The sequence below is a fragment of the Phocoena sinus genome, chromosome 8 (assembly GCF_008692025.1).
Source record: "Phocoena sinus isolate mPhoSin1 chromosome 8, mPhoSin1.pri, whole genome shotgun sequence".
In the NCBI taxonomy this organism is placed as follows: Eukaryota; Metazoa; Chordata; class Mammalia; order Artiodactyla; family Phocoenidae; genus Phocoena; species Phocoena sinus.
In genome coordinates, this window is record NC_045770.1 from 57,504,196 (window position 1) to 57,525,155 (window position 20,960).

Genomic DNA, 20,960 nt, shown 5'->3' on the forward strand with positions numbered 1-20,960 from the left:
GCTGATATCCCTGAAGCTGGTTTATAAAGGTTGGAAAACTGCAAACTGGATTCAGCTGCTGCTGGGGAGAGACTTGCTGAAACTCTCATGAAGTGACATTACTCCAGCGACATTCATATCACAAGCAGTCAGGAAACCCATGGGAAGCAGACTGGTGGAAGCAAGCCTCTTCTTCCTCTTCCAGCTTTGCAGTCTTCCTCTAGCCCCAACCCCTATTGTCAGAGTCTAACAGGAAAGCAACTGGCAAAGCAGAAAAATGGTTTTCAGAACCCCAGCTCCAACACCCCAAAACAGAATAGAGAAGGGTGGGTTTGGCAGTAAAAAATAATAGCTTAATAATTGGCACAATTATGTTATTCAGATTTTCCCCAAGATTATTTTTGTGTCTACTTGGTTCGTTAACTTTGGAAACAGGTATATTAAAGTCTCTTACCACTATTGTGGGTTTGTCAGTATCTGCTATGTTTCTGGCGCTTTTTATTATTAAATTGGTTCAGTTCCATTATGAGGATCATGACTATTACCTAGTACATTGTATCTTTTAATCCCTGTAAAATACTCCACCTTATCTTAATACTTTGGGCCTCAGCCTGGGCCTCCATTTTGTTTGATATGAACACTTATTTTATAATATCTTAAAAACAATATAACCCTCCTATTTTCCCCAATATGGGTCTTTTTTTAATAGAAGAATTTAACTCACATTGTGATTATTGATGTTTTGATTTATTTCTATCATCAGTAGTGTATATTTTCTTTTTTAAACGTTTAATATATATTTTTTATTTTCCTTCTTTTAATTAAAATATAGTTGATTTACAATATTAGTTTCAGGTGTACATCAGAGTGATTCAGTTATACATATATATGTATATATCTATATTTTTTCCTGATTCTTTTCCATTTTAGTTTATTACAAGATAGTGAAAATAGTTCCCTGCGCTATACAGTAAATCCTTGTTGTTTATCTACTTTATATATAGTGGTATGCATCTGTTAATCCCATACTCCCAATTATGCCTCTCCCTTCTTCCCCTTTGGTAACCATGAGTTTGTTTTCTATATCTTTGAGTCTGTTTCTATTTTGTAATTTTTAGGTTCCACATATAAGTGATACCATATATTTGTCTTTCTCTGTCTGACTTACTTCACTTAGTATAATCTGTAGGTCCGTGTGTGTTGTTGCAAATGGCATTATTTCATTCTTTTTTTATGGCTGAGTAGTATTCTGTTTGTGTGTATCACATCTTCTTTATCCATGCATCTGTTTATGGACACTTAGGTTGCTTCCATGTCATGGCTATTGTAAATGGTGCTTCTATGAACATTGATGGTGCATGTTTCACTTTGAATTAGAGTTTTCATCTTTTCTGAATATATGCCCAAGAGCGGGATTGCTGTATCATATGGTAACTCCATTTTTAGTTTTTTAAGGAACCTCCATACTGTTGTCCATAGTGGCTGCACCAATTTACATTCCTACCAACAGTGTACAAGGGTTCCCTTTTCTCCACACCTGCTCTAGCATTTATTATTTGTAGACTTTTAGATGATGGCCCTTCTGATTGGTGTGAGGTGATACCTTATTGTAGTTTTGATTTGCATTTCTCTAATAATTAGCAATGTTGAACATCTTTTCATGTGCCTGTTGGCCACCTGTATGTCTTCAATGGAGAATGTCTATTTACGCCTTCTGCCCATTTTTTTGATTGGGTTGTTTATTTTTTGTTATTGAGTTGTATGAACTGTTTGTATATTGTGGATATTAACCCATTGTCAGTTGCATCATTTGCAAGTATGTTCTCCCATTCTGTAGGTTGTCTTTTTGTTTTGTTTTATGGTTTCCTTTGCTGTGCAAAAGCTTGCAGTTTGATTAGGTCCCATTTGTTTATTTTTGCTTTTATTTCTATTGCCTTGGAAGACTGACCTAAGAAAACATTGCTATGATTTATGTCAGAGAGTGTTTTGCCTATGTTCTCTTCTAGGAGTTTTATGGTGTCATGTCTTATATTTAAGTCTTTAAGTCATTTTAAGTTTATTTTTGTGTATAGTGTGAGGGAGTGTTCTAACTTCATTGCTTTACATGTGGCTGTCCAGCCTTTCCCAACACCATTTGCCAAAGAGACTTTCTTTTCTCTATTGTATGTTCTTGCCTCCTTTGTCAAAGATTAATTGACCATACGTGTGTGGGTATATTTCTGGGCTCTCTATTTTCCATTGATTTATATGTCTGTTTTTGTGCCATACCATGCTGTTTTGATTACTGTAGCTTTGTAGTATTGTCTGAAGTCTGGGAGCCTTATTCCTCCAACTTTGTTCTTTTTTCCTCAGGATTGCTGTGGCAACTTTGGTCTTTTATGGTTCTGTATAAATTTTAAGATTATTTGTTCTAGTTCTGTAAAATATGTCATGGGTAATTTGATAGGGATCGCATTAAACTGTAGATTGCTTTGGATAGTATGGCCATTTTAACAACATTCATTCTTCCCATCCAAGAGCATGGTATATCTTTCCATTTCTTTAAATCATCTTCATTTCCTTTATCAATGTTTTATAGTTCTCAGCATATAAGTCTTTCACCTCCTTGGTCATGTTTATTCCTAAGTATTTTATTCTTTGTGATGTGATTTTAAAAGGGATCTTTTTTACTTTCTCTTTCTGATATCTCATTGTTAGTGTAAAGAATTGCAACTGATTTCTGTATGTTAATCTTGTATCCTGCTACTTTGCTGAATTCATTTATCAGTTCTAGTAGTTTTTGTGTGGAGTCTTTAGGGTTTTCTATGTATAGTCTAATGTCATCTGCATATAATGACAAGTTTACCTCTTCCCTTCCAGTTTATTTATTTTTAATATTTATTATTTTTTTTATTTTGGCTGTGCTGGGTCTTAGTTGTGGCACGTGGGATCTTTTTTTTCTTTAGTTTCAGCATGCAGGCTTCTTAGTTGTGGCATGCCAACTCTTAGTTGCGGCATGCATGTGGGATCTAGTTCCCTGACCAGGGATCAAACCTGGGCCCCCTGCATTGGGAGCGTGGAGTCTTATCCACTGGACCACTGGGGAAGTCCCTCCCTTCCCATTTAGATACTTTTTCTTTCTTTTTCTTATCTGATTGCTGTGGCTAGGACTTCCAATACTGTGTTGAATAGAAGTGGTGAGAGTGGGCATCCTTGTCTTATTCGAGATTTTAGCTGGAAGGCTTCCAGCTTTTCACAGTTGAGTATTATGTTGGCTATAGGTTTGTCATAAATAGCTTTTATTAATTTGAGATACGTTCTCTCTGTACCCACTTTTGGTGAGAGTTTTTATCATGAATGGATGCTGAATTTTATCAAATGCTTTTTCTGCATCTATTGAAATGACTGTGTGGTTATTGTCATTTCTTTTGTTGATGTGGTGTATCACATTGAGTTGCGTATGTTGAACCATCCTTGGAACCCTGGGATGAATCCAACTTGATTGTGGTGTGTGATCTTTTTTATGTGTGGTTGGATTCTGTTTGCTAATATTTTGTTGAGGATTTTAGCATCTGTATTCATCAGAGATATTGGCCTGTAATTTTCTTTTTTGGTAGTGTCTTTGTCTGGTTTTGGTATAAGAATGATGGTGGCTTCAAAGAATGACTTTGGGAGTGTTCCCTTTTCTTCAGTCTTTTGGAAGAGTTTGAGAAGGATAGGTATAAGTTCTTCTTTGTATCTTTGGTAGAATTCCCTAGTGAAGCCATCCAGTCCTAAACTTTTGTTTGTAGGGAGTTTCTGTTTTTGTTATTTTTTTTAAATTACAGATTCTGTTTCACTTCTAGTGATCAGTCTGTTTAGATTGTTTCTTTTTGATTCAGTTTTGGTAGGCTGTATGTTTCTAGAAATTTGTCCATTTCTTTTAAGTTGTCCATTTTGTTGGCATATATGTGTTCATAATACCTTCTTATGAAATTCATATTTCTGTGGAATTGGTTGTTATTTCTGCTCTTTCATTTCTTATTTTGTTTATTTGGGTCCACTCTTCTTGATGAGCCTGGCCACAGGTTTGTCGATTTTGTTTTTCCTTTCAAAAAAAACAGCTCTTGGTTTTACTGATATTTTTTCTATTCCTTTTTTATTTTATTTATTTCCTCTTTGATCTTTGTTATTTTCTTTCTTCTGCTGACTTTAGGTTTAGTTTGTTTTTTTCTAATTCTTTTAGGTTGTAGGTTAGGTTGTCTATTTGGGATTTTCTTGTTTTTTTTTTTTTTATTGGAGTATAATTGCTTTATAATGGTGAGTTAGTTTCTGCTTTACAACAAACTGAATCAGTTATACGTATACATATGTTCCCATATCTCTTCCCTCTTGCGTCTCCCACCCTCCCTATCCCACCCCTCCAGGCGGTCACAAAGCACAGAGCTGATCTCCCTGTGCTATGCGGCTGCTTCCCAGTAGCTATCTACCTTACGTTTGGTAGTGTATATATGTCCATGACTCTCTCTCGCTTTGCCACAGTTCACCCTTTCCCCTCCCCATATCCTCAAGTCCGTTCTCTAGTAGGGCTGTGTCTTTATTCCTGTCTTACTCCTAGGTTCTTCATGAAATTTTTTTTTCTTAACTTCCATGTATATGTGTTAGCATACGGTATTTGGCTTTCTCTTTCTGACTTACTTCACTCTGTATGACAGACTCTAGGTCTATCCACCTCAGTACAAATAGCTCAATTTTGTTTCTTTTCATGGCTGAGTAATATTCCATTGTATATATGTGCCACATCTTCTTTATCCATTCATCCGATGATGAACACTTAGGTTGTTTCCATCTCTGAGCTATTGTAAATAGAGCTGCAATGAACATTTTGGTACATGACTCTTTTTGAATTATGGTTTTCTCAGGGTATATGCCCAGTAGTGGGATTGCTGGGTCATATGGTAGTTCTATTTGTAGTTTTTTAAGGAACCTCCATACTGTTCTCCATAGTGGCGGTACCAATTTACATTCCCACCAGCAGTGCAAGAGTGTTCCCTTTTCTCCACACCCTCTCCAACATTTATTGTTTCTAGATTTTTTGATGATGGCCATTCTGACTGCTGTGAGATGATATCTCATTGTAGTTTTGATTTGCATTTCTCTAATGATTAATGATGTTGAGCATTCCTTCATGTGTTTCTTGGCAGTCTGTATATCTTCTTTGGAGAAATGTCTATTTAGGTCTTCTGCCCATTTTTGGATTGGGTTTTTTTTTTTTTTGTTATTGAGCTGCATGAGCTGCTTGTAAATTTTGGAAATTAATCCTATGTCAGTTGCTTCATTTGCAAATATTTTCTCCCATTCTGAGGGTTGTCTTTTGGTCTTGTTTATGGTTTCCTTTGCTGTGCAAAAGCTTTGAAGTTTCATTAGGTCCCATTTGTTTATTTTTGTTTTTATTTCCATTTCTCTAGAAGGTGGGTCAAAAAGGGTCTTCCTGTGATTTATGTCATAGAGTGTTCTGCCTATGTTTTCATCTAAGAGTTTGATAGTTTCTGTCCTTACATTTAGGTCTTTCATCCATTTTGAGCTTATTTTTGTGTATGGTGTTCGGGAGTGATCTAATCTCATACATTTACATGTACCTGTCCAGTTTTCCCAGCACCACTTATTGAAGAGGCTGTCCTGTCTCCACTGTACATTCCTGCCTCCTTTATCAAAGATAAGGTGACCATATGTGTGTGGGTTTATCTCTGGGCTTTCTATCCTGTTCCATTGATCTATCTTTCTGTTTTTGTGCCAGTACCATACTGTCTTGATTACTGTAGCTTTGTAGTATTGTCTGAAGTCAGGGAGCCTGATTCCTCCAGGTCCGTTTTTCGTTCTCAAGATTGCTTTGGCTATTCGGGGTCTTTTGTGTTTCCATACAAATTGTGAAAGTTTTTGTTCTAGTTCTGTGAAAAATGCCAGTGGTAGTTTGATAGGGATTGCATTGAATCTGTAGATTGCTTTGGGTAGTAGAGTCATTTTCACAATGTTGATTCTTCCAATCCAAGAGCATGGTATATCTCTCCATCTATTTGTATCATCTTTAATTTCTTTCATCAGTGTCTTATAATTTTTTGCATACAGGTCTTTTGTCTCCTTAGGTAGGTTTATTCCTAGATATTTTATTCTTTTTGTTGCAATGGTAAATGGGAGTGTTTTCTTGATTTCACTTTCAGATTTTTCATCATTAGTGTATAGGAATGCCAGAGATTTCTGTGCATTAATTTTGTATCCTGCTACTTTACCAAATTCATTGATTAGCTCTAGTAGTTGTCTGGTAGCATCTTTAGGATTCTCTATGTATAGTATCATGTCATCTGCACACAGTGACAGCTTTACTTCTTCTTTTCTGATTTGGATTCCTTTTATTTCCTTTTCTTCTCTGATTGCTGTGACTAAAACTTTCAAAACTATGTTGAATAAGAGTGGTGAGAGTGGGCAACCTTGTCTTGTTCCTGATCTTAGTGTGAATGCTTTCAGTTTTTCACCATTGAGGATGATGTTGCCTGTGGGTTTGTCGTATATGGCCTTTATTATATTGAGGAAAGTTCCCTCTATGCCTACTTTCTGGAGGGTTTTTTATCATAAATGGGTGTTGAATTTTGTCGAAAGCTTTCTCTGCATCTATTGAAATGATCATATGGTTTTTCTCCTTCAATTTGTTAATATGGTATATTACATTGATTGATTTGCGTATATTGAAGAATCCTTGCATTCCTGGAATAAACCCCACTTGATCATAGTGTATGATCCGTTTAATGTGCTGTTGGATTCTGTTTGCTAGTATTTTGTTGAGGATTTTTGCATCTATGTTCATCGGTGATATTGGCCTCTAGTTTTCTTTCTTTGTGACATCCTTGTCTGGTTTTGGGATCAGGGTGATGGTGGCCTCGTAGAATGAGTTTGGGAGTGTTCCTCTCTCTGCTATATTTTGGAAGAGTTTGAGAAGGATAGGTGTTAGCTCTTCTCTAAATGTTTGATAGAATTCGCCTGTGAAGCCATCTGGTCCTGGGCTTTTGTTTGTTGGAAGATTTTTATCACAGTTTCAATTTCAGTGCTTGTGATTGGTCTGTTCATATTTTCTATTTCTTCCTGATTCAGTCTTGGCAGTTTGTGCCTTTCTAAGAATTTGTCCATTTCTTCCAGGTTGTCCATTTTATTGGCATAGAGTTGCTTGTAGTAATCTCTCATGAACTTTTGTATTTCTGCAGTGTCAGTTGTTACTTCTCCTTTTTCATTTCTAATTCTATTGATTTGAGTCTTCTCCCTTTTTTTCTTGATGAGTGTGGCTAATGGTTTATCAATTTTATTTATCTTCTCAAAGCACCAGCATTTAGTTTTATTGATCTTGCTATCGTTTCCTTCATTTCTTTTCCATTTATTTCTGATCTGATTTTTATGATTTCTTTCCTTCTGCTAACTTTGGGGGTTTTTTGTTCTTCTTTCTCTAATTGCTTTAGGTGCAAGGTTAGGTTCTTTATTCGAGATGTGTCCTGTTTCTTAAGGTAGGCTTGTATTGCTATAAACTTCCGTCTTAGAATTGCTTTGCTGCATCCCATAGATTTTGGGTCATTGTGTCTCCATTGTCATTTGTTTCTAGGTATTTTTTTATTTCCTCTTTGATTTCTTCAGTGATCTCTTGATCATTTAGTAGTGTATTGTTTAGCCTCCATGTGTTTGTATTTTTTACAGATCTTTTCCTGTAATTGATATCTAGTCTTATAGCGTTGTGGTTGGAAAAGATACTTGATACAATTTCAATTTTCTTAAATTTACCAAGGCTTTATTTGTGACCCAGGATATGATCTATCCTGGAGAATGTTCCATGAGCACTTGAGAAAAATGTGTATTCTGTTGTTTTTGGATGGAATGTCCTATAAATATCAATTAAGTCCATCTTGTTTAATGTATCATTTAAAGCTTGTGTCTCCTTGATTATTTTCATTTTGGATGATCTGTCCATTGGTGAAAATGGGGTGTTAAAGTCCCCTACTATGAATGTGTTACTGTCGATTTCCCCTTTTATGGCTGTTAGTATTTGCCTTATGAATTGAGGTGCTCCTATGTTGGGTGCATAAATATTTACAATTGTTATATCTTCTTGGATCGATCCCTTGATCATTATGTAGTGTCCTGCTTTGTCTCTTCTAATAGTCTTTATTTTAAAGTCTATTTTCTCTGATATGAGAATTGCTACTCCAGCTTTCTTTTGGTTTCCATTTGCATGGAATATCCTTTTCCATCCCCTTACTTTCAGTCTGTATGTGTCTCTAGGTCTGAAGTGGGTCTCTTGTAGACAGCAAATATATGGGTCTTGTTTTTGTATCCATTCAGCCAATCTGTGTCTTTTGGTGGGAGCATTTAGTCCATTTATGTTTAAGGTAATTATCGATATGTATGTTCCTATTCCCATTTTCTAAATTGTTTTGGGTTCGTTATTATAGGTCTTTTCCTTCTCTAGTGTTTCTTGCCTAGAGAAATTCCTTAAATTCCTTTAGCAGTTGTTGTAGAGCTGGTTTGGTGGTGCTGAACTCTCAGCTTTTGCTTGTCTGTAAAGGTTTTAATTTCTCCATCAAATCTGTATGAGATCCTTGCTGGTAGAGTAATCTTGGTTGCAGGTTTTTCTCCTTCATCACTTTAAATATGTCCTGTCAGTCCCTTCTGGCTTGCAGAGTTTCTGCTGAAAGATTAGCTGTTAACCTTATGGGGATTCCCTTGTGTGTTATTTGTTGTTTTTCCCTTGCTGCTTTTAATATGCTTTCTTTGTATTTAATTTTTGACAGTTTGATTAATATGTGTCTTGGCGTATTTCTCCTTGGATTTATCCTGTATGGGACTCTCTGTGCTTCCTGGACTTGATTGACAATTTCTTTTCCATATTAGGGAAGTTTTCAGTTATAATCTCTTCAAATATTTTCTCAGTCCCTTTCTTTTTCTCTTCTTCTTCTGGAACTCCTATAATTCGAATGTTGGTGCGTTTAATGTTGTCCCGGAGGTCTCTGAGACTGTCCTCAGTTCTTTTCATTCTTTTTTCTTTATTCTCCTCTGCAGTAGTTATTTCTACTATTTTATCTTCCAGGTCACTTATCCGTTCTTCTGCCTCAGTTATTCTGCTATTGGTCCCATCTAGAGTATTTTTCATTTCATTTATTGTGTTGTTCTTCATTGTTTGTTTCATCTTTAGTTTTTCTAGGTCCTTGTTAAATGTTTCTTGCATTTTCTCTATTCTATTTCTAAGATTTTGGATCATCTTTACTATCATTATTCTGAATTCTTTTTCAGGCAGATTGCCTATTTCCTCTTCATTTGTTAGGTCTGGTGGGTTTTTATCTTGCTCCTTCATCTGCAGTGTGTTTTTCTGTCTTCTCATTTTGCTTATGTTACTGTGTTTGGGGTCTCCTTTTTGCAGGCTGCAGGTTCGTAGTTCCCGTTGTTTTTGGTGTCTGTCCCCAGTGGCTAAGGTTGGTTCAGTGGGTTGTGTAGGCTTCCTGGTGGAGGGGACTAGTGCCTGTGTTCTGGTGGATGAGGCTGGATCTTGTCTTTCTGGTGGGCAGGTCCACGTCTGGTGGTGTGTTTTGGGGTGTCTGTGGACTTATTATGATTTGGGGCAGCCTCTCTGCTAATGGGTGGGGTTGTGTTCCTGTTTTGCTAGTTGTTTGTCATAGGGTGTCCAGCACTGTAGCTTGCTGGTCGTTGAGTGAAGGTGGTTGCTGGTGTTGAGATGGAGATCTCTGGGAGATTTTCGCTGTTTGATATTATGTGGAGCTGGGAGGTCTCTTGTGGACCAGTGTCCTGAAGTTGGCTCTCCCACCTCAGAGGCACAGCACTAACTCCTGGCTGCAGCACCAAGAGCCTTTCATTCACACGGCTCCTTAATTTGGGATGATTCGTTGTCTATTCGTGTATTCCATAGATGCAGGGTACATCAAGTTGATTGTGGAGCTTTAATCCACTGCTTCTGAGGCTGCTGGGAGAGATTTCCCTTTCTCTTCTTTGTTCTCACAGCTCCCAGGGGCTCAGCTTTGGATTTGGCCCCGCCTCTGTGTGTAGGTCGCTGGAGGGCCTCTGTTCTTCACTCAAGAGAGGACCTGGTTAAAGGAGCCGCTGATTCAGGGGCTCTGGCTCACTCAGGCCGGGGGTAGGGAGGGGCACGGAGTGTGGGGCAAGCCTGCGGCGGCAGAGGCCAGCGTGACCTTGCACCAGCCTGAGGCTCACCGTGCGTTCCCCCGGGGAAGTTGTCCCTGGATCACGGGACCCTGGCAGTGGTGGGCTGCACAGGCTCCCTGGAAGGGGGGTGCGGATAGTGGCCTGTGCTCGCCCACAGTCTTCTTGTTGGCAGCAGCAGCAGCCTTAGTGTCTCATGCCTGTCTCTGGGGTCCGCGCTTTCAGCTGCGGCTCGCGCCCGACTCTAGAGCTCCTTTAAGCAGCGTTCTTAATCCCCTCTCCTCGTGCACCAGTTAACCAAGAGGGAAGAAAAAGTCTCTTGCCTCTTTGGCAGGTCCAGACTTTCCCCCAGACTCCCTCCTGGCTATCCGTGGCACACTAACCCCCTGCAGGCTGTGTTCATGCCGCCAACCCCAGTCCTCTCCCTGCGCTCTGACCTGAAGCCTGAGCCTCAGCTCCCAGCCCCGCCCACCCCGGCGGGGGAGCAGACAAGCCTCTTGGACTGGGGTGGGGAGTGCTGGTTGGCACCGATCCTCTATGTGGGAATCTCCCCGCTTTGCCCCCCGCACCCCTGTTGCTGTGCTCTCCCCCACATCTCCGAAGCTTTTCCCCTCCACCACCTGCAGTCTCCGCCCGCGAAGGGGCTTCCTAGTGTGTGGAAACCTTTCCTCCTTCACAGCTCCCTCCCACTGGTGCAGGTCCCGTCCCTATCCTTTTGTCTCTGTTCATTTTTCTTTTTCCCTACCCAGGTACGTGGGGGGGGGTTCTTGCCTTTTGGGAGGTCTGAGGTCTTCTGCCAGCGTTCAGTAGGTGTTCTGTAGGAGTTGTTCCACGTGTAGATGTATTTCGGGTGTATCTGGGGGGAGGCAGGTGATCTCCGCGTCTTACTCTTCCGCCATCTTTCTTCTTGGTTTTTTTGAGGAAGGCCTGTATTGCTATGAACTTTCCTCTAAACTGCTTTTGATGCATCCCATAGATTTTGTATGGTCGTGTTTTCATTGTCGTTTATCTTGATATATTTTTTATTTCCTCTTTGATTTTACTGTCGGCCCATTGGTTTTTTTAATAGCATGTTTAGTTTTCGTGTAATTGCTTTTTTCTCATTTTTAGTTTTCGTGTAATTGCTTTTTTCTCATTTTTCTTTCTGTGGTTGATTTCTAGTTTCATACTGTTGTGGTCAGAAAGGATGCTTGAAATAATTTGTATTCTCTTAAATTTGTTGATGCTTGTTTCGTGAACTAGTATGTGATTTATCCTGGAGAATGTTCCCTGTGCACTTGAAAAGAATGTGTATTCTGGTTTTTTTGGATGTAGTGTCCTGTAGATATCAATGAAATCTAACTGTCCTACTGTGTCATTTAGGATCTCTGTTGCCTTATTGATTTTCTGTCTGGAAGATCTGTCCATTGATGTCAGTGGGGTGTTAAAGTCTCCTACTATTATTGTATTACCATCAATTTCTCCCTTTATGTCTGTTAGTATTTGTTTTATGTCTTTAGGTGCTCCTATTTTGGGTGCATATATGTTAACAAGTGTAATATCCTCTTCTTGTATTGATCCTTTTATCATGATATAGCATCCTTTGTCTTTTTTTGTGGCCTTAGTTTTAAAGTCTATTTTGTCTCATATGAGTATTGCTACCCCTGCTTTCATGTCATTGCATGAAATATCTTTTTCCATCCCCTCACTTTCCATCTGTATGTGTCTTTCACCCTAAAGTGGGTCTCCTGTCGGTAGCATATTGTAGGTTCTTGTTTTATTATCCAATCTGCCACTCTATCTCTTTTGATTGGAGCATTTAGTCCATTGACATTTAAAGTAATTATTGATAAGTATGTATTTACTGCCATTTAAATTTTTGTTTTCCAGTCAATTTTGTATTTCTTCTTTGTTCATTTCTTCCTCTTTTTGTTTTCTTTAGTAGTTTGATGACTTTGTTTTGTATTATGCTTGAGTTCCTTTCTTTTTAGCTTTTGTGAATCTATTGTATGTTTTCATTTGTGGTTACCCTGGTTTTCAAGTATGTTAATCCATATCTACTTGCTTTAGACTGGTGGTCATATAAGCTCAAACACATTCTAAAAGATCTCGATTTTCTTACTCCCCTCCCCAACATTTCATGAGTTTGATGTCCTATTTTATATCTTCATGTTTATCCTTTTGCTGTTCACTGTAGTTATAATTGCTTTCATATAATTTGGTTGGTTTTTTTAATCTATATACTGGCTTATTTAAGTGATCTTCAGTCCTTTTATATATTTACCTTTTCTATTGTGATTTTCCCTTTCCTATATATTCTTGCTTTTCTGTTTAGAGAAGATCTTTCAATATTTCTTTTAAGATATGTTTAGTATTGCTGTATTCTTTTAGTTTTTGCTTATCTGAGAAATTTTTTTATCTATTCTTCTACTCTAAATGATAATCTTGCTGGGTAGTGTATCCTAGGTTACAGGTTTTTCCCTTTCAGTACTTTGAATATATCTTGCCACTCCCTTTTGGCCTGCAAAGTTTCTGTAGAGAAATCAGCTGCTGGCCTTGTGGGGTTCCCTTGTAACTGACTTTGTTTTTCTCTTGCTGCCTTTAGAATCCTCTCTTTAACTTTAAATTTTGCCATTTTAATTATGGTATGTCTTGGAGTAGGTCTGTTGGGGTTCATCTTGTTTGGGACCCTCTGTGCTTCCTATACCTGGATATCTGTTTTCCTTCTTTAGGTTTGGGAAGTTTTCAGCCATAATTTCTTCAAATACATTTTAAATCTCCTTTCTCTTTCTTCTCCTTCTGAGATTCCTATTATGCATATATTGGCATGCTTTATATTATCTCATAGATCTCATATGTTGCTTTCATTTTTTTTTCCGTTGTCTTTCTGTCTGCTGTTCTGATTGGGTGGATTGCTGTTATTCTGCCTTCCAGATCACTTATTTGTTCTATTGCCTTATTTGACCTGCTGTTCATCGCCTTTAGCTCAGTTTTCATCTCAGCAATTGAGTTATCTAATTTTGATTGGCTCCTCTTTATAGTTTCTAGTTCCCTGTTACAGTGATCCACATTTCTATTCATAGCCCTTCTTAATTCCTTCAGCATTTTTATTACCTCCTTTTTGAACTCAGGGTCTGGTAGACTGCAGAGGTCTGTTTCACTGTTTTCTTTCAGGGGATTTCTCTTGTTCTTTTAATTGGGAATAATTCCTCTGCTTTTTCATTTTTCTTGTATATCTCAGACTTTATGAATTTAGGAGAAACAGTTATCTACTGTGGTCTTGAAGGGCTGTTTTCATTTGGGAGCCTCCCTGTGTAGCCTGCTTGTGTCCAGTATTTTTGGTACAAGGGCTGTGTTTAGTATGGATGCCTGCCACATCTTTCCTAAGGGTCTGCTGGCCTTTGTCCCCGTGATAGAGGGGGTGCGTTTGGTGTTGTGGTGACCAGAGCCTGCACTGGATATTAGGCGGGGCCTCCTCTTTGCTCTTTGGTTGTCTCAGCCCTGTTGGGGGCAGGGTCTGCTCCCCAGCTATTGGAGTAGAAGCCCCCAGATCTGGTTCTAAGCTGTGGTGTGAGGTAAGTGGGACTGGAGTGCTCCTACTGGGAAAAGAGCCACTGAGTGTTCTTCCCTAGGAGCTGTCTGCCAGAACGTGTGATTCTATGATGCCACCCGCCACCCTGAGTGCCCACAAAGATCACTGTTGCTGGCATTGTCCTGGGTGGTCTCCTCTGCTTAGGAGCTCCGGTATTCAGCTCAGAGGTCCCTTAGGCATTCATGTGCCCTCACAAAGCCACTGGCTCATAAACCTGCAGGAGCTGTGTCCCCTAAGCCCACAGATAGTCAGTTCAGATGGCCCTCAGGCCTGTGTGTGCAGTCCTGGCCCCCAAACCCGCCAGTGAGAACCCACCAGAGCTGCATCCCAGGCGCCAGCAGTGGGATTGCCGGTAATCAGCTCAGACATCCCTCAGGCGTGCATCTGCCCATGGGCCCACCAAGTGCACAGAACCTGCAGCAACCAGAGCCACACCTGCTGTGAGCACACTGACAATAAGTCTGCTGTGGTGGACCCATGCCCCTCCTTTCCCATGTTGACAGTGGGGCTCCTCTGCTGGACTCACATTCCGTCCTGCATGTGCCCCCAGTTGTGGGCTGGGCCATGCTCCAGGTGCTTCGGGCTGTCTCCGCACAGCCAAACCTAGTCCTTTCCCGGGGTCTGTTCTCTGAAGCCCAAGTTTCAGCACCCAGTACACACACCAGCAGGCGCGTGTCTCGGGCTGGGAAATGCAGCAGCGTGGCCAGGACCATCTGTGCTGGTCAGTCTCTACACTGTGGGGCTGCAGGCCAGCTCCCACACTCTCCTCTTGGGGCTCTGAATCTCCTTGTGTGTCCTGGCAGACCTCCCAACTGGTGAAGGAGGTTCCCAGGGTAAGGGAAGTTTTCCTCTTTCACAGCTCCCTCCCAGGCATGCAGGTCCCATCCCAATTCCTCTTCTTCTCCCTTTCCCTTGCTCCTGCCTGGTTACATGGGGATCTTTCTTGCAGCTTTGGTTGTATGAGATCTTCTGCCAGCTTTTAGTAGGTATTCTGTGAGAACTGTTGTGGGAGCAGGTGAGCTCCACGTCCCTCTGCTCCACCATCTTGATTTCCTTCTCCATATGTTTTCTATTTACCATGTTTTTCTCCTTCTTTTGTGCCTCCTGTGAGCACTGAATGAGTTTTCTTTTAATTCTACTTTTTCCCTAGTTGTTTAAAGTTATACATCTCATTTCCATTTCAGTAGTTACCCTAGACCTTTTAATCCACATATTTAAACTCACCTTTGTCTATCAATACCTAGAATCAACCAAATTCAAGTGTTATTCTTTTTTTTTTTTTTTTAAATTTATTTATTTATTTTATTTATCTTTGGCTTTGTTGGGTCTTCATTGCTGTGCGCAGGCTTTCTCTAGTTGCGGTGAGTGGGCCTCTCATTGTGGTGGCTTCTCAATGCGGAGCACGGGCTCTAGGCACACGGGCTTTGGTAGGTGTGCCACGCAGGCTCAGTAGTTGAGGCTCGCAGGCTCTAGAGTGCAGGCTCAGTAGCTGTGGTGCCCAGGCTTATTTGTTCCACGGCATGTGGGATCCTCCTGGACCAGGGCCCGAACCCATGTCTGCTGCATTGGCAGGCGTGTTCTCAACCACCGCGCCACCAGGGAAGCCCAAGTGTTATTCTTTAATAAGAAAAAAATCTTAATATATGTTTACCTACTCCACCCTACCCCATCACTTCCCATAAAGTAATAAACACTAATAATGATTTGAGTGGTTTTAATTATTTTTAATTACACATCAACAGTTATACTGAAAGATTGAACTCTTAGTTTTACTTACTTCTGTACTCACCACAGCTGCTCATATCTCAGATCTTCCTCCTTCTTACATTCCCTATTGTGTGTCTGTATATAACTTAGGAGCAGAGAGTTGATTTAATAATAAAACTCAGGGTATTCCCTGGTGGCGCAGTGGTTGAGAGTCCGCCTGCTGATGCAGGGGACACGGGTTTGTGCCCCGGCCCGGGAAGATCCCACATGCTGCAGAGCGGCTGGGCCCATGAGCCATGGCCGCTGAGCCTGCGCATCCGGAGCCTGTGCTCCGCAACGGGAGAGGCCACAACAGTTAGAGGCCCGTGTACCACAAAAAAAAAATAATAATAATAAAACTCAGGTTATTAGCACTTTAACCATTAGTCTTTATAAAGCTCCTCTTGCCCTATTTTATTTTTTCTCCTTCATTCTTAATCCCTACCCCCATTTCCTATTTTCATGTAAGTATCTGTTTTTTTTGCTGGATATATTTTCCTGGATATATGGATGTGTCTTATTAAGTATATATTTTGTGTGTAATGTGTTTTTAGCTTATATAATGGTAATATGCTGTTGAGCTCATTCTGTTACTTAAGTTTTTTCACTCAGCGCTGTTTTTAAGGTTGTTCTTATTGCTGTATGCCCATCCAGTTCTTTCCTTTTATCTAATGCTTAATATTCCACACTGTGCTCTAACCACACTTTAATTCATCTATTCCCTTGCTAACGGACACCTAGGTCACCTACCTTGTGTATGTTTCTTGCATATACCTCTGTGCCAGAGTTTTTCTGGAATATTTACCTAGGAGTGGTTTTGTTGGATCACAGAATATATGCATAAGTAGTTTAAATAAGGGCCACCTGGTGGTTCTTCAAAATGGTGGCTCTAGTGTACACTCACACCAGTAGTACATCAGGGTTCCTGTTTCCTTACAACCTTGCCTGCACTTCATATTCCCCAACTTTTTAATTGTTCTAAGTTTTGTTATTTTGTAGGTATAAAGTGATATTTCATTGTTTTAAATTCCATTTTTCTAAATATTTTTGATGTTAAGTATTTCTTCATTTACTTAGCCATTTGGTTTTCAACTTTTATGAATTGCTATTTCATATCCCTTGATAGTTTTAATATTTTCAATTTCTTCTTTTATTCTATCATCACCTGTCTGTTTACTTCATCTGTAATGGTAGAGATGACATTTTGAAGAGAAGTTCTTAATTTTGATTTACCTAAATGTATTAGTTTGCTAAGACTGCCGTAACAGAATACCATAGGCTGTTTGTTTTAAACAAGAGATATTTCTTTTCTCGTGGTTCTGGAGTCTAGAAGTCCAAGATCAAGGTGTTGTCAGATTTGGTTTCTTTTGAGGGCTTTCTTCTTGGCTTATAGAAGGCTGCCTTCTAGCTGTATCCTCATTTGGTCCTCCCTCTGTCTGAATTGTCTATGTCCTAATCTACTCTTCTTACAAGGAGACCTTTCATATTGAATTAGGGCTATCCTAATGACCTTATTAACCTTAATTACCTCTTTAAAGGCACTGTTTCCAAATACAACCACATTCTGTGGTACTAGGGGTTAGGACTTCAACATATGAATTGGCGGGGTGGGGGGCGGGGAATGACACAGTTCAGTCTATCACACCAGATCTATACAATTTTATCTTATGGTTTATGCCTTTGGGTTCTTGTTTGGGAAGTATCTCCCTTTCTCATAGTCACAAAGATAGTTTCCTATTCTGTATTTCTTTTCATTTTGCTGTTTGAATGATTCTTTCAAAGAGGGTTTGCATAGAGTAGATTTTTCTCAGCCCATAAGATATCCAAAATTACCTTTATTTTGTTATCATACTTGAATGCTAGTTTGCTGAATAGAGAACTCTAGCCTTAAAATAATTTTTACTGAAAACTTTGAAGATATTACTCCATTGCCTTCTAAATCCATTGCTGCCAATGAGAAGTCTGACATTAATCTGATTCCCATCCCTTTGTAGGAAACCTATTTTTGCTCCCTGGAATCTCTTAAGATTTCCATTTTTTCCTTTGGAAATTTGAGTAAGATGCATCTGGGTGTGCAGTTCTTTTTTGTTTATCCTGTTAGATACTTTGTATTCTTTCCAAGATGGTTTCTGTCATCTTGGAAAAATTTTCTTTCTTATCCCCTTTCCATTCTCCATTTTATGAATTAGCTCTTCAAGTGGGTCTTTTCTTCTGTACAACACATTTATTAAATCTTTTATTTGATTATCATACTTTAAAATTACAAAATTATTAATAGTTTCTCTTCCATAATGACTGATTTTGTTCTAGAATGAAATAGCCTTTTGAATTCCTTAGAGGACACTAATTATTCTATTTAAAGTTTTTATTCTTTCGGTTAAATTTTGTTTGTTTCAGATGCTAGTTCTTCTTTTATATTTCATAACTTTCTTTCATATTGTTAATTTTCCTCAGACATTAGGAAGTACTTGATTGTGCATCTTTCTCTTGAACAGTCTCCAGTCTGAAACTTAGAATGCACGTTCTGGTTTCTGGAGTTGCTTCCTGTAATTTTGGGGAGGGCCAGGACATGAGTTTGGATAGAGTGCACCTCAGTTCATCTTTCTAGATATGGGGGCTCTCTATCTGCCCAGAAGATCACTGCTTAGCACCTACACTTGTGACCACGGCCCATCTCTCAGCTAACTCCTACTTTGTTCCTTGCACAAACCTTTCCCAAATTCCTTTCAGACCCTTGTCATAGGAGTTGTTTATGCTGTGTGATGTTCCACCCATACTATTGCTTATTTCATTTAAATGTAACCTTCTCTGCCTAATATCATTAACATGTGGAAGGGATCCCATTAGTCAGGGCAAAGGTGAGTGGTCCCTGCACAGGATCCAGTCCCAGCAGATGCTTTGCCTTATTAGGTTGAACTGAGCTCTTCATTGGCTCATCTTAGTCTGATGATCCCAAGAATGAAATCACTCTGCAGCCTCCTCCTTAGTTACTTATCTCTCCTGAATTCACTGTCTTAACACACTCTATTTATACTAATATAACAAATACTATTTTCAAATCCTCTGACAGACTATCTTTTATATACATTTTATATAAAAGTTTGCCTTCGAAGACAGTTGGTTTGCCTTCTGACCAATACTGACTGCCCAGTAGTTCTGAGACTCGAAAGAGCTTGCATGTTGCAAAGTCAGGAAGAAGGTCAGTGTGGCTGAAATATAGTGAGTGAGGGGCAGAGTAGCATGAGATAAGATTAGAGAAGTAGGCAGGGGCCAGATCAGGCAGGACCTCAAAAGCCTGGCCAAGGAGTTTGAATTTTTTTCTAAGCGCAAAGGGCTTATTACCTGGCACATGTCACAGCTGTTCCTCTTCCCAGTTAGCACTGAAGCTCAGGGCCAATGAGTACTCCCTCTAGGAGGTACCCTGCTGCATACAATGGGTGGTAGACCCAGACCCTGGCCTCTCCGGGGGTCAGTTAGTGCTCTCACCAACCTTCATTCTGTTTCTCTTCTATTTCAGAGGTTGTGTTCTCATCTTATCCTGGATTTTCAACCTCAGAGGTAGGAACTGCCTACTTTATATTTGCATCCTTGAGTCAAAACATTAATTTTAATAAACAAAAATAGGTTAATGGAGCCATGAGAGGCATTTACATATATAACACTGAGGAGGCCCATTCACTGAACCGACCATGTTCCAGGCACTAAGCTGGCCTATGGAGATGCAGCAGCGGACTCAACAGACAGGTCCCAGACCTCACACTGCCCACAGACTAGCTTCCATTGGTCTCAGATGCTGTTCAGTAGTAACGGTTGCTACCTCACGTGATCAAGCTGGCATTGAAGTGAGGCTGCCACCAGGATGAAGCCCAATAGCTTCCTAACAAGAGACCCTGCCCGAAAGCTAGAGTGAAAAAGAAAAACAAAAAAAACCCCAAAGCTAGAGTGATCCTGGCCAAACACACCACCATCTGGGGTCTAATCCTTGGTGTCACGGGCTTGGCATCTTTTGTTGTCTTTTCATCCTGGACTTCTTTACAGCATGGTGGCATCAGGGTTCCAAGAGAGCAAGGCTCTGAAATTCAAACAGTGGCATTTTCTGTTGGTCAAAGCAAGTCATGAGGCCAGTATATTCCTGCAGTACAATTCTGATGCTAGTTACCTGGAATTAGCATGCGTCCCACAAGTTAAGGGCACAGTCCCCAATAAGACTGCCCTCACTTCAGACACTAGCTGCAAGTTTGGGGGTCCCCAGGCTACTTGACCTACTGGCAATAAATTCTAAAGTTCCAGTGACCCCCTCGGGTTCAGTAATTTGCTAGAACGACTCATAGATAGAACTCAGGAGAGCACTATACTTACAATCACAGTTTGACTATAAAGGATACAAATCAGGACGAGCCAAATAAAAAGACACATAATGAGGGCTGGGAGGGTTGGAAACACAGAGCCTCTTTGCCCTCTTACTGTGGAATGAGAGTGTGTCACCCTCCCAGCACATCTGATGTGTTCACCAACCAGGAAGCTCGCTTGAGTCTCAGTGTCCAGAGCTTTCATTGGAGTTTCATTACATAGCCACAATTGATCGAACCATTGGCCACATGACTGAACTCAGTTTCTAGCCCCTCTCCCTTCCCCAGAGGTCAGGCTGGCTTCAAACTCCAATCCTCTGACCACATGGTTGTCTTTATAGTATGGCCAGCTGCCATCCTAAGTCATCTCGTTAGCGTGAACTCAGGTATGATCCAAGGGTCATGGATAACAAAGACATTCCTATCACTCAGGAGATTCCAAGGGTTTTAGAAGGTCAGTGCCAAGAACCCAAGACAAAGACCAGACAAATTCTTTATTATACAGCAGCCAGTCTAGTTTCAAGGGATTAGAGGTACAGACTCCACGTCTGAATGGGAGGAGCAGCAAGGTCACACAAGCGCATGCATAAGGGATAGAGGGGCTTGTGGCCACAGAATTAGGTTGCTTAGTGCTCAGATCCCAACTGTGTGGCATCTGAGAATCTGGAGAGTGAGTTGAATGGTTGAAACGTTTAGCGGCCTCTCTGTCACTGTCAGATACATCTCACTCTATGACAGGGCCCTTTCTGTCCCCGGCAGAGCCAGTCATGCCCTCAGATCAGGACATTCCGGCCCCCTGGACAGGGCTAGGTAACCCCCAAGCCTGTCTGGCTTTTTCTTCTCTGTGCTCCAGTCTGATTTGCCCACTTTGGCTCACACAGCCTCGCTCCGGGTAGGGAATTGCACAGTTGAGGAGATACCTTACCAGACCCCACCACATTCCACTCAGCCTCTTGGAGACTGCATTCGGATTTCCTTGAGAGGAGAGTTCCCAAGCACCGCCACTGGTTTTTGTTTTACTGTCACCCATGACTTATCCGTCTCACTTGTGGCTGTACAGGTTGGGCCCCAGGAGGGGACAAAAATACTTGGCCAATAGTAGGTGCTCCAGGGACTTCCCCAGCGGTCCAGTTGTTAAGATTCTGCCTTCC

At 40.4% G+C, this 20,960-nt stretch overlaps 1 protein-coding gene across 10 annotated transcripts in view; it reads left to right on the forward strand.

The window, feature by feature from the left end:
* Nucleotides 1-20,960, forward strand: part of XRRA1 (X-ray radiation resistance associated 1) — a 103,390-nt gene that overhangs the window by 50,759 nt on the left and 31,671 nt on the right. For 8 of the 10 annotated variants that reach the window (XM_032640573.1, XM_032640574.1, XM_032640572.1 and 5 more), the window contains one exon: nt 18,978-19,018. The exons of the other annotated variants lie outside the window; for them this stretch is intronic. In XM_032640573.1, coding sequence (XP_032496464.1) covers nt 18,978-19,018 — 41 coding nt within the window. The remainder of the gene's footprint in view (nt 1-18,977; nt 19,019-20,960) is intronic. 10 annotated transcript variants of the gene reach the window in all.